Source organism: Ictalurus furcatus, chromosome 5, assembly GCF_023375685.1.
Source record: "Ictalurus furcatus strain D&B chromosome 5, Billie_1.0, whole genome shotgun sequence".
Taxonomy (NCBI): domain Eukaryota; kingdom Metazoa; phylum Chordata; class Actinopteri; order Siluriformes; family Ictaluridae; genus Ictalurus; species Ictalurus furcatus.
In genome coordinates, this window is record NC_071259.1 from 26,461,016 (window position 1) to 26,472,931 (window position 11,916).

At 39.0% G+C, this 11,916-nt stretch overlaps 1 protein-coding gene across 1 annotated transcript; it reads left to right on the forward strand.

Moving 5' to 3' along the window:
* The first annotated feature begins 352 nt into the window (after positions 1 to 352).
* Positions 353 to 11,591, forward strand: amt (aminomethyltransferase). Its single transcript, XM_053625465.1, has 9 exons — positions 353 to 722; positions 5,124 to 5,291; positions 6,742 to 6,822; positions 7,101 to 7,232; positions 7,716 to 7,794; positions 7,931 to 8,076; positions 8,339 to 8,519; positions 8,833 to 8,988; positions 9,406 to 11,591. Exons 1-9 carry the CDS (start codon positions 600 to 602, stop codon positions 9,582 to 9,584), a joined length of 1,245 nt encoding a protein of 414 aa, XP_053481440.1. The 5' UTR covers positions 353 to 599; the 3' UTR covers positions 9,585 to 11,591.
* Positions 11,592 to 11,916: the final 325 nt, after the last annotated feature.

Below are 11,916 nucleotides of genomic sequence, written 5' to 3' on the forward strand. Positions count from 1 at the left end.
ACATTAGCCATACTAGTATTAGCAATGAGTTTTCTGTTCAATAAACACTGACAATCTTAGCTCTCTTGAATGTTGTACCATTATGATTGAAGTTAACTAATAATATTGTAACTGACAGTGTTAAAACATTGTACTTACACTGGCCAGAATTTTGATTTAGTAACTATATTGACTTTTCCTAAACTAACTTAACACTAATTTCCACAAGAGCATCGTGAACAGAAGTGTCACTTGCACCTAGTGGTGGCAGTGAAGTGTAGCAGATGATTCTCCTTGTGAATAAATGAAATGTTCAATCATGAGAGACCAGTGAATGGAGTAAAGATGACTTTGTACGACCTCTAACTCGTTTTTTAGTTTTATTTGTCCTGCAATGTGAGACATGTTTGGCGACACCGTAAGAGGGCGATAAATGAAGTCTTATGCGAGACTCGAGAAGGTTAAGGAATTGGGGAAAACTACACATCCCAGGATTCCTCTCATCGCACGCTCCCTGTTTTTGACGCTGAAGCAGCGAGAGCGGAGTCCACAGGAGCGCGCTCTGAAACATCGTCCAGGTTTGTCAGAGTTCTCGGAACTGCACTGCTGAGGGAAACACAATGCTGGCTCGAGGGCTCGTGAGCGGCCGGGGTGGGGTCCGGGGCCGAGTTTCGGGGGGATTCCTTCAAACTGCAGTATTTGGTGGGAGAACGGGACAGCAGGAGAGACACGGGACAACCGAGGTAAGTTAGGGGGCGAGGTTAAGGGAATCCACAAAGTTTTCTGAAATTGTGCAAGACATATAACTCGGTTATCTCGCGACTACAACGGTTACGTGGAAGCTGAGAAATATTTTGAGCAAGATCCAAGTTAAGAGCGAAAAAAAACAGTCGTTACTTTCGAGCCTTGATGACAGCAAGCGAGAAATTCCCTTAGCGAATGTTTTTTGTTGTTGTTGTTTGTTTGTTTGTTTTTTGTTTTTTGTTTTTTTGGCGATTGCACTATCCACATGAAAAGCCATTCGGTGTGGTTGCTGTGCACTGACCGTTCATGCGCGAGGAACGCGGCATCTGTGTCTCAGTCCGTGTCTGCGCGAGCTGCTGCACCGTGAAGCGCTCGAGAGCAGAAACAGGCTCGGGCAGCTTTCTGACAGAAGAGAGGGAATGATGACAAAACGTCTAATAAAATCTCTCTCTCTGTCTATCTCTCATTTCCCTCTCTCTCTCTGTCTATCTCTCATTTCCCTCTCTCTCCTCTCTCTCTCTCCTCTCTCTCTGTCTATCTCTCATCTCCCTCTCTCTCTGTCTATCTCTCATCTCCCTCTCTCTCCTCTCTCTCTCCTCCCTCTCTGTCTATCTCTCATTTCCCTCTCTCTCCTCTCTCTCTCCTCCCTCTCTGTCTATCTCTCATTTCCCTCTCTCTCCTCTCTCTCTCTCTCTCTCTGTCTATCTCTCATCTCCCTCTCTCTCTGTCTATCTCTCATCTCCCTCTCTCTCTGTCTATCTCTGTCTATCTCTCATCTCCCTCTCTCTCTATCTATCTCTCATCTCCCTCTCTCTGTCTCTCATATCTCTCTCTCTCTCTGTGTCTATCTCTCATCTCCCTCTCTATCTGTCTCTCATCTCCCTCTCTCTCCTCTCTCTCTCTGTCTATCTCTCATCTCCCTCTCTCTCTATCTATCTCTCATCTCCCTCTCTCTGTCTCTCATATCTCTCTCTCTCTCTGTCTATCTCTCATCTCTCTCTGTCTCTAATCTCTCTCTCATCTCACTCATCTCTCTCCTCTCTCTCTGTCTATCTCTCATCTCTATTGTCTCTCTCTCATATCTCACTGTTTATCTCTCATCTCTATCATCTCTATCATCTCTCTCATCTCTCTCATATCTCTCAACTCTAACATTTCTCAAACCTCTCTCTGTCTATCTCTCATCTCTGTCATCTCTCTCTCAAACCTATCACTGTCTATCTCATACCTCTATCATCTCTCTCTCATATCTCTCTCTCTGTCTATCTCCTCTCTCACTCATTTTACTTCCACTGACATATTTATGATGTCAGTCTGTGATTGACACAATTGCATTTTAGTAATGTGTGTGTGTGCACATGTTTTAATATCTTTTTTAAAAAATATATTTTTTATTAATTAGCTGCATTAATAAATTAATCATCATGGACAGCACTAGTTGTATGGAGTAATGGACACAGAACACAGTCTGAGGAGATAACAGATATTGGGTCTCAAAATAACATTTTTCAAGTAATTGTGAATGAATTGTATGTTAAAATGTCTGATTAAGGTTATGAAGGTTGGTCTTTGGGTAAAATTTGTTAACATTGTGCTAAATGCCCACTTTTCAAATCGAAACAGAAACTATTTTTTAATATTCTTATAAAAAAAAAATATCCAAGTTATTGCTACAGCTAAACTCAGTGATATTACAAAGTAAGTTGGGTTAGTTGGCTATTAAGAACAGCAGGAGGACATGGAGGTGTTTCCAAAAGTCACTGAAGATCAATGAAATGATGAAATAATTAATGTTAATGTCAAACTTGTAAATGTACTTTCCCTTAAAGCTACAATGACTATCTTTACGTTCACATCAATATTCCGATATTAATCAGAATTTGTCAATATTGCAATTAATATTCAGTCATGTAAATGCCGCAATCCGATTACCCGATTAAGATTTAGACAATATTCTGATTCCCCACATTCTAATTCCCCCTGGAATATGCCTGTTTTAACCCTCTTACCCCTAAGTTCCCACAGTATTATGTCCCATAACCCTATATTCCCCAGAGAAACAGCACGCCAACCCTGAGTTCCTGGGCCAAAATCAACATTTTCATTTTAACATTTTTAGGCCTTGAAACAACTTATAATAATGTATTTGTGTAATATTACTTTGAAAATGAAGCAGTTCAGTGTTTTTACTAAACTTAGAGCACAATTCTTAACTAGAGAAATTACGAAAAAATGCTCGCTAAAATCCTTCTACTCATTTAGAAGTACCATACGAGCATCAGCGTGGTCAATGCCTTTGAATAAATTCAAGTAAATAATAAATAAATAAATGCATTTTAGCACCAAAAGTCAAGTTTCTGGTGATAATCAGACCAGCAGGTACTGTTTTCACGAATGCACAGAGATGGTCAGGTTATGACTCCAAACCCCTGCAGTGTCAGTCGCACTGGTTGAAGCTGAAGATGAAGACGGATCAGGGTCTGAATCAGGAGAGGTTGCGTCTCTATTAGTTTCGGTTTCGATTTCAACATCGCCTGAACTTTCACTGCTGTCACTATCTAGAATCCTCGCTCTCGCCTGTGTAACTGTGTATGTTTTTTCTTTTTTGTCACTGTTTTAGATGTACCTGTGTTCACTGTAGGTGTAACTTTAGCTGGAACACGATTAGCTTTTCGCTTTGGCATTTTTAGTTCACTTCTACTAGTACACCAATATTCATGCTTGGATCAGCTTCATCGTAATGACGGCATAATGTCATAATCACGTCCTGACGTCATGACGTCATCAACCTTCCGGGTTAAAAAATAATAATTAAATAAGTAAGGAATCATAGCAGAGTAATGCCGGTACACCGGCCTTACGGGGATAACGTTTACACTGTAAATCCTCTATATTGGCCTTACGGGGATTTGGCATAGACGACCAAGCCGGTATATCGTCCTTACGGGAATAGATCAAAGATGGGCAAGCCGGTTTTTCGGCCATACGGGGTAAGAGGGTTAATCAGAAATTTATTGCATGTAAACACCTTATTCAGAAAAATCCACTGAAAGGAGATATAAGCGCTTGCTCAGTCTGCAAGGAATTGTGGGTGCTAACAGATGCTTATTGTAGGCTAGGGATTTAAGAATGGCAACTCAGGCACACTTACAACAACCATGAACACAGGAATATTCTGATGCTTGTACGCATATAAACATCGTATTCGGAACACGGCTGCAACCCGAATGTAGACTTTAAACGGAATTTGATGTGCATGTAAACGTAGTCAATATGTATGCTTGTTTTGTTGAAATTGAAAAAGAAAAATGTTATTACTATAACAGGATTAATGGAATTTGAGCTTTTTTTCTTGTTCTCTAATTTGGTTGGAAGCTAGTAAATGACTTGTCCACCTCTGGCTACTGACCAACGGGAGGTGTTTGTGTTATGTGCTGTATTTTTGTAATTTAAACTCCGGAACGTGTTTTGTGAGATATTTTGTGGGTGATTCCTGATGTCTACTTAACCTGCTGAGTGTGTATATTGCTTTGTGGAAAACAAAATACACTGAGTTTATAAAGAAATGCACAGAGAACATAGATTTTGTAACAAAAATACACACGTCGGAAGCTGCCCGAGCTGATAATGTTAACTCCTCTATACTTTAAACAGCTTGCTAGAGTTAGTGATCTAGTTCCCAACAACTGACTTGGCACTTGCAGCCATGAGATTAATCTGCACGGTGGACGCGGCACAGTACGGCCTACTTCACGTAATATTCTTCTGTGAATAGCTTGCAATAACCTTTTTCTATAAACTTTACATCATGTTCAAAACAGCATTTGAATCGATCAATCCTCTTATGTACGAGTCAGTGGACACAAGACCGATAGATAGTAAAGCATGATTCATCTGCGCAAAGGAAGTGCATGTGTCAGTCACTCACCCTCACTGTGTCTCACCCTGTACATGGGCTGATCAATCACTTTCAGGGCCCAAAGTTCAGTTTTCAGTTCTTAGAGTACAGATTCTGTGGTAACGTGTGTGTGGGGTGGGGGGGGGGGGCATTAGTGATGATACCACTTAATGAATTACTTATTGCTCCATAAACATTAAGTGGAATACAGCCAGTGAAGTGGTTCAGGGAAAAAAAAATTTATTTAATATTATCTCAGTTCAGTTCGTTTGTCATTTTTGAACAATAATGCACAGAATTCGTATAAATTGCACAGCAAAAAATAATATACTAATATATATGTATACACTTCCATGCAACACATGTTCAGCATGTAAGATTTTGTCCTTTCTCTGTATTATGAAAATGTATATATTTTTTACAATTATACATCATGCTTATACGAGGAATGTGCTGGAAGAAAATGGCTGTCCTGTCTCTGTCCCTGTCCCTGTCCGTACAGGTGGCTCTGAAGCGGACCCCTCTCTATGAATTCCATAAAGCTCATGGGGGTAAAATGGTGGCGTTTGCGGGATGGAGTATGCCTGTGCAATACACAGACAGCCACATCAACTCGCACCTCCACACACGCCAACACTGCTCCATCTTCGATGTCAGCCACATGCTACAGGTCTGTGAAATTGAGTCCACATTAACAAAGGGAAATTTTTATGTTTTGACCACATTTTCAGTCACTGTCCTAAAAGATGTGCAATGGCAATAGAACAATAGAAATTGGCATTCAGTGGTCACGTATTAGGGCATTTTCTGACCTGTACATCTGTGCTTTATTCCGAAACAGGGACTTAAATTGTTAGTGTTGCATTTTCTCTTTGGCTCGGTTCGCTTGCTTTCACAAGGCAACATTCCAGAGCGTACCAAAATGTGTTTATGCAAGTCACATGTGAGTGCAAAATGTGTTTTTTCAAGTCAATGTCCTCTCGTTGTTCAGAGTGTGCCTGTTTAGGTTCCAGGGTGTTCAAGATGGATAGGATAGACAGCAGCTCCATCAGCTTATTGTGGATTTTTTTTTTTTTTAATCTGTAGTTATAATCATTTATCAGTTTGAGCGGGAATCGATGTTTAATTTGGACAACAATGCTGAAATTTCAGAGAAGAGCCGTTACACGTCATTTAATTGGTATAACCTTTCAGGATTTCACAAATGTTTAACTCTCTATTGCATCGTGTTCCCCTAGAGTAACAATAATATTATTTAAATTTGATTGTAAGTAAAAAATAATGTAAAAAAAAACATTTAAGGTCATGTAAATTATTTGTTATGGGTATTTGTGTGAAAGTTCCAATCATACATTGCTGTACAGTTTGGTTTGTTGGGTCAGATTGCTTTATCACCACAAGTGAACCGCTCCAAAGTTAGTTTACAATCGGGCCAAGATCACCTCGTTTACGTGGACTGATTGTTTTGGTGTTGATCCGAGCATGATTGCCGTGTTCGTATATGTCTAAACAAACTAAATCAAGGGAGAAATCGCACCAGGTTCTGAAACAAACACTACAAACAAGCCATGTATGAAAACGATGTCTATTAGATGTCTGACCCGTGACCTTTCCAGATTTTTTGTTTATTTCAATAAACTTTATTGTCCATCTCCATGGGGGTAGAAAATTGTTTTTAGACAGAGGCTCAAACAAACAAGACAACAAACAAGACAAACAACAAAAACAATATAAAAAAAACAACAACTCACAACTGTTGTAAGAGATCAGTTGCATTACATTTATCTTCATATCCTATTTAAAATTTCAGTAGCAGTAGGGATAAAAGTCTTCTTATATTTAGTCTGCTGGATGGAAGTACCTGAAACAAGTCATGAAGGGGGTGGACAATGTCCAATGTAATAGCAGAATCTTTCCTTTTAACTGCCACAGTGTAAAGATCAGAGAGTGGTATTTGTTGCTTTCCAAGAATTTGTTTTTCTTGTTTGTTTTGTTCTTGGCTGTTCTTTTTTCAGCCACACAAGTGTTAACCAATGTGCAAACTACAGACTCTGCATTTGCTTTCATCATAATTCTCCTTAGTGAATTCTGTAAGCTTGCTTGTGTCTTATTGCCTCTAGACCAAAGTCCATGGGAAAGATCGAGTAAAGTTCATGGAGTCCTTGATTGTTGGAGACATTGCAGAGCTAAAGGACAACCAGGTGAGTAAACAAGTGCACACTTGCACACCCTTTAAGTTGGTTAAATACTGTAATTATTCCTTCATTTGAGGTCATGCTTGCATGTGCTCTCCAAAGCAGAACATTTACATTCTTATGGTGTTATTATGGTGAAATGTGAAGAAATTGTAATCACTGTCAGAACCTAACATGACCTGTCAGTTCAATTTATGTGAAAAAGAATAAACAGTGGATTTGCTTCAGGCACCTTAAAAGATTTTATAATGAGGCAAACACTAGTCTTTAATCTGTGTTTCTAGGGCACCCTGTCTCTCTTCACCAACGATAAAGGGGGCATCATAGATGACCTGATAGTGACTAAGACAGATCAGGGTTATCTGTATGTGGTGTCCAACGCTGGCTGTGCAGACAAAGACTCTGCTCATATGGACGTAAGTTGCAGAGAGAGAAGAGTCGAGAGGGACATCACTGTGTAAAATCTCCATTAGGCATAAGCTGATATTAACTGATATCAGTTAATATGTTTTGCTCAAAATGTTTTGGTAAAAAAAACAGTGTTTTCAAACATACTGATAATGATTGATTGTGCCAGTTGAGTGTACACTTACCAGACACTACTTTGTTTATCTGCCCTGTAGGTGTACAGTGTCTATACCTCATTTTTTCCTGCATATTTTGTATTAATTGTCCTCCAGCTCTCCATTCAACCTCAGGACCTTTTGCTAACAGGATGTCTCTTGATGTTTACTCCTTTGTAGTGTTGTATTTAAAAAAAAAAAAAATATTTTAAAAAATAAAATAAAAAAACAGCAGAAATACTGCTGTCCCTTTATATCAGCACTAGAGCTGGAGGGCTCTTGGTTACCTTTGCTGGTTCTTTTACTTATTTCCTTTTTGCTGTTTTGTTTTTGTAGGCCAAACTGCAGGAGTTTAAAGCAGCAGGTCATGCTGTCGATTTAGAGTATTTGGAAGAGAGTTTGATTGCTATTCAGGGTAAGACTGAGCGCTCATACAGTATACATGTGCATAGGTTTGTGCATGTGTATCCTACATACAGCTGTGTACAGATACTCACATGAGCAAGCATTCATGTGCATTTTTGATCATATTTCTGTGTTTGTGTTTGTAGGTCCGTCGACAGTGCGAGTGCTGCAGGAGGGTGTGTGCGACAACCTCAGCAAGCTGACCTTTATGAACAGTGTTCTGACCCCAGTGTTCGGCATCCAGGGCTGTAGGGTCACTCGCTGTGGATACACTGGGGAGGATGGGGTTGAGGTGTGTTGTGCAAAAATAAGAAAAGAAACTGCAGTAATGATAAGAAACCTTCCTGAATCTCGTAGGATTTTATAAACCCATTTGAAAAGTGCATATGGCCATTACGTATGTCACGTCTTTTAATAAGTAAACTTAGTGTTCCTCTGTTTCTGAATAGGACATTGTGTGTGCAGCCATATTAGTTGAAAAGTAATATATATTTGTATGTACCGTATTTATTTTCTTATGTACACATTTTATGTTAAAAGTGTGTCTCTTTCAGATATCAGTCCCATGTGGGAGTGTGGTAGAGTTGACAGAGAAACTACTGGTCAATAGTGAGGTGAAACTGGCTGGCCTTGGTGCAAGAGACAGCCTGAGACTGGAAGCAGGACTCTGTCTCTACGGCAACGACATTGATGAGACTACGACACCTGTGGAAGCCAGTCTTGTATGGACTATAGGTGTGTCTTCATACTGCATACTGTATTTCTGAATGGAATGAGTGACTCTGTGAGTGTGTGAAGCTTAATGTTGTAAGTGGAACATTAATAAACATAACCAAGGTGGTCAGGGTCAGGTTGGGTTTGCATAAGCGCTGAGGGGTTTTTCCAACGCACATATGAGAGAAAGGATATATGTATGTGCCTAGGACATATTTCTTCCTTGAGCATGAAAAATATAATAAAGAATTTATTGTTTAACACAGATAATTTCTTTAATGGTTTAAAATGACATGTTATGGGGGACCTATCATTCTGCTGCATATGGTTATAGGTAAGCGCCGTCGCCAGGTGAGGGATTTCCCTGGAGCTGATGTCATCGTTCCACAGATCAAAGCAAAGACTCAGAGGAAAAGAGTGGGACTTATGTCCAGCGGCCCACCAGTGCGACAACACACCCCCATCCTCAGCCCCGATGGCAAAGTTATAGGTAATGCGAATGCACAGACACCCAATAATTCTGGTAGTCAATTATTTCAATACAGTTCTGGAACTATAACATCTATATAACATCTACTATTTTGGTTATTGTAGTTGCTGTTCATAGGCGTTTAGCTACAGGAAAAAGACAAAATTTGTCACCTGACAGAAAACATAGCTGCTGTTAAACATGTCCTTTGATACACTCCTGCATTAATTATTACGAATATTTTACCACTAAGCTTTAAAAACTTTAATGAATACAACCATGATATGTAAGAATGCATTAAGTCAGAAACATGTTCACTTAAGACACGTTCACTTAGTCAAGCTACAGTTCGAGGAGTTATTCATTCTCTTCAATGACTTATCTTTATATTTTTTCAATAATATGTCTGTCATTTTTCCTTTTTTTTTTTTTTTTAAGGTGAAGTCACCAGTGGATGCCCGTCCCCCTGCCTAAAGCAAAATGTTGCCATGGGTTATGTGGAGACAAGCTTCAGTAAATCAGGAACGCCTGTTCAGGTAGAAGTGAGGAAGAAGATGGTACCGGCAGTGATCAGCAAGATGCCATTTGTCCCTACAAGTTATTATACTGGACAGTAAAGTAACCTTGGACTGATCAAATCCTTTATTTTTTCAAATAAATGATTTTGAAAGTAGAGATCTGTCAGGGAAACATTTCTGACAGTTTATAGCACTTAGTTTGACTGTCACTAGATTACAGAGTGAAATTAATTTACTAATAGAGAGTGAGATTCAGCGAATGTGTTGGACAGATGTCTTTTCTATATTTTTATTCTAAATTCAAATACAATATTGCCATATTGTGTCAATGTGTGGAAGGCTTGGAGTCGGGAGTATGTCACATTTATATTCCAAAGCATTGTGTTTTCATACTATAATCAATGGTTATAAAGAGATCAATCTCTAGCTTATTTTTATTTACTGTTTGCTGGATAATACTGACCAACGTGTAAACTGCTAAAGTTACTAGCAAGAATATGAATACATATAGTCTCCTGTAGCTACAGTTGTAATCAAAATTATTCAACCCCCATTGCAAATTATTCTTCCCCTTCATGGCAAGCTTCTTTAGTACTTAGTAGAGCAGCCTTTTGCTGTTATGACCTGCTGCAAATGAGATGCATAGCTTCTGACAGCGTTCCTGAGGAATCTTAGCCTAATTGGCCTCCAGTTCAGTAATATTCTTGGGTTTGCGTGCTGCAACCACCTTCTTCAAATCCCACCAGAGATTTTCTTTGGGGTTCAAGTCAGGTGACCGTGATGGCCCTGTAGAATCTTCCAGGAATTCTTCTGCAACCAAGCCTTGGTGGAATTTGAGGTATGCTTGGGATCATTGTCCTGTTGGAAGATCCAATGACACTCAAGCTTCAGCTTCCTCACAGATGGCATGACGTTTTCTCCTGGGATTTCCTGATACTTCAATGAATCCATCTTGCCTTCCACACGCTGCAGGTTTCCAGTGCCAGAGGTTGCAAAGCAGCCCCAGAGCATCACCAAGCCACCACGTTTGACTGTTCTTTCTTCATTCTTCTTCCTCCAGACATACTGCTGATCCATTGTGCAGAAAAGTTCTAATTTTTTCATCGCTTCACAGAACAGAGTCCCAAAACTTCTGTGGCTTATTTATATGATTTTCAGCTGACTTTTCGTGTGCTTTTGGGTCAGTAGTGGTGTACATCTTGGAGTTCTGGCATGAAAACCTTCTGCATTTAGTACGTGCCATACTGTGCTCATTGAAAAGTCTCGCTGCAGGTCTTTTCAGAAATCTTGCCTTCTCAGAAATCTGGTTGCAGCTGTTGATAGATTCCTTTTTCTGCCCTGTCCAGGTGTTTCATGCATTTTGTACCTCTAGCCAGTTCAGGTATTTCATGTGTTCCAGCTCAAGCACATCTGGTGCAACTAATGAAGCCCTTGATTAGTTGCATCAGGTGTGCTTGAGACAACACCTGTTTTGCATATTTGTGCTGTTGTGAGGGATTCTATTCAGGGGATTGACTGGAGAAATCATTATAAGTTGCATTTTCAGTTGAATTTGCAGAAACCACTTGAAGCAATCGTTGTATTGAACTATTTACATTGCTTTTGTTTGATTTGTTCATTGCAAACAGCTGATAGTCTGGAAATATTGACAATAAACCTGATTTGCAATGGGGGTTGAATAATTTTGATTGCAACTGTATGTGCCTTTATTTGTGTAATTTGCCTGCACGAAGTGGTGGTGATTATAGATTTAACCCTAGTCTCCTGCCAAGTCTCTCCTGGTACAGGCAAGTTTGTACTTCAGAGTAGTTTTGGTTTGCATTGTGCTCATTTCTGTATGTTTGAACTTTTCCCATTTTCTTTGAATCCTTTATTATTCTAAACTGTGAAACCAAACAATGGGGCCAAAATTACAGTTAAATATTGGTACTTTTTTATTATTATAATTATTTTTTATACATTTTTAAATGTATAATACTTCTTAGAGTACATACAATTTTAAATCTAAAAATATCTTAGAATATATCTTAAATCTAAAATATATCTAAGAGCAAGAAAAAATATTTTGTATTAAACATTAATAAACTGACATAGTGATGCAGTGTTTATATGGTGCTTACTTTAAATAAAATGATCCTGATCTGATTAGAACCTGCAGTTTTTCTACATAATTTAAATCATCTGTAATCTCAACATCATCAATTTTCAGATGATGAACCCAGTCCAGTACAATGAACTGAAGGTTCTGACTTGTATCAGTGTTTAAATACTCCATTGCTAATGTGAAAAATGACACTGATTAGTAAAAGTTCATTCACTGGATTCAAATATACATAATTGTGGTTGTGGCATTTGAATTTTGGAAGAGTTAGCAGACAAGCAGGATTCTGATGGTTTGCCATGTTAAAACAGGCAAATGGGTAAAAAAAGA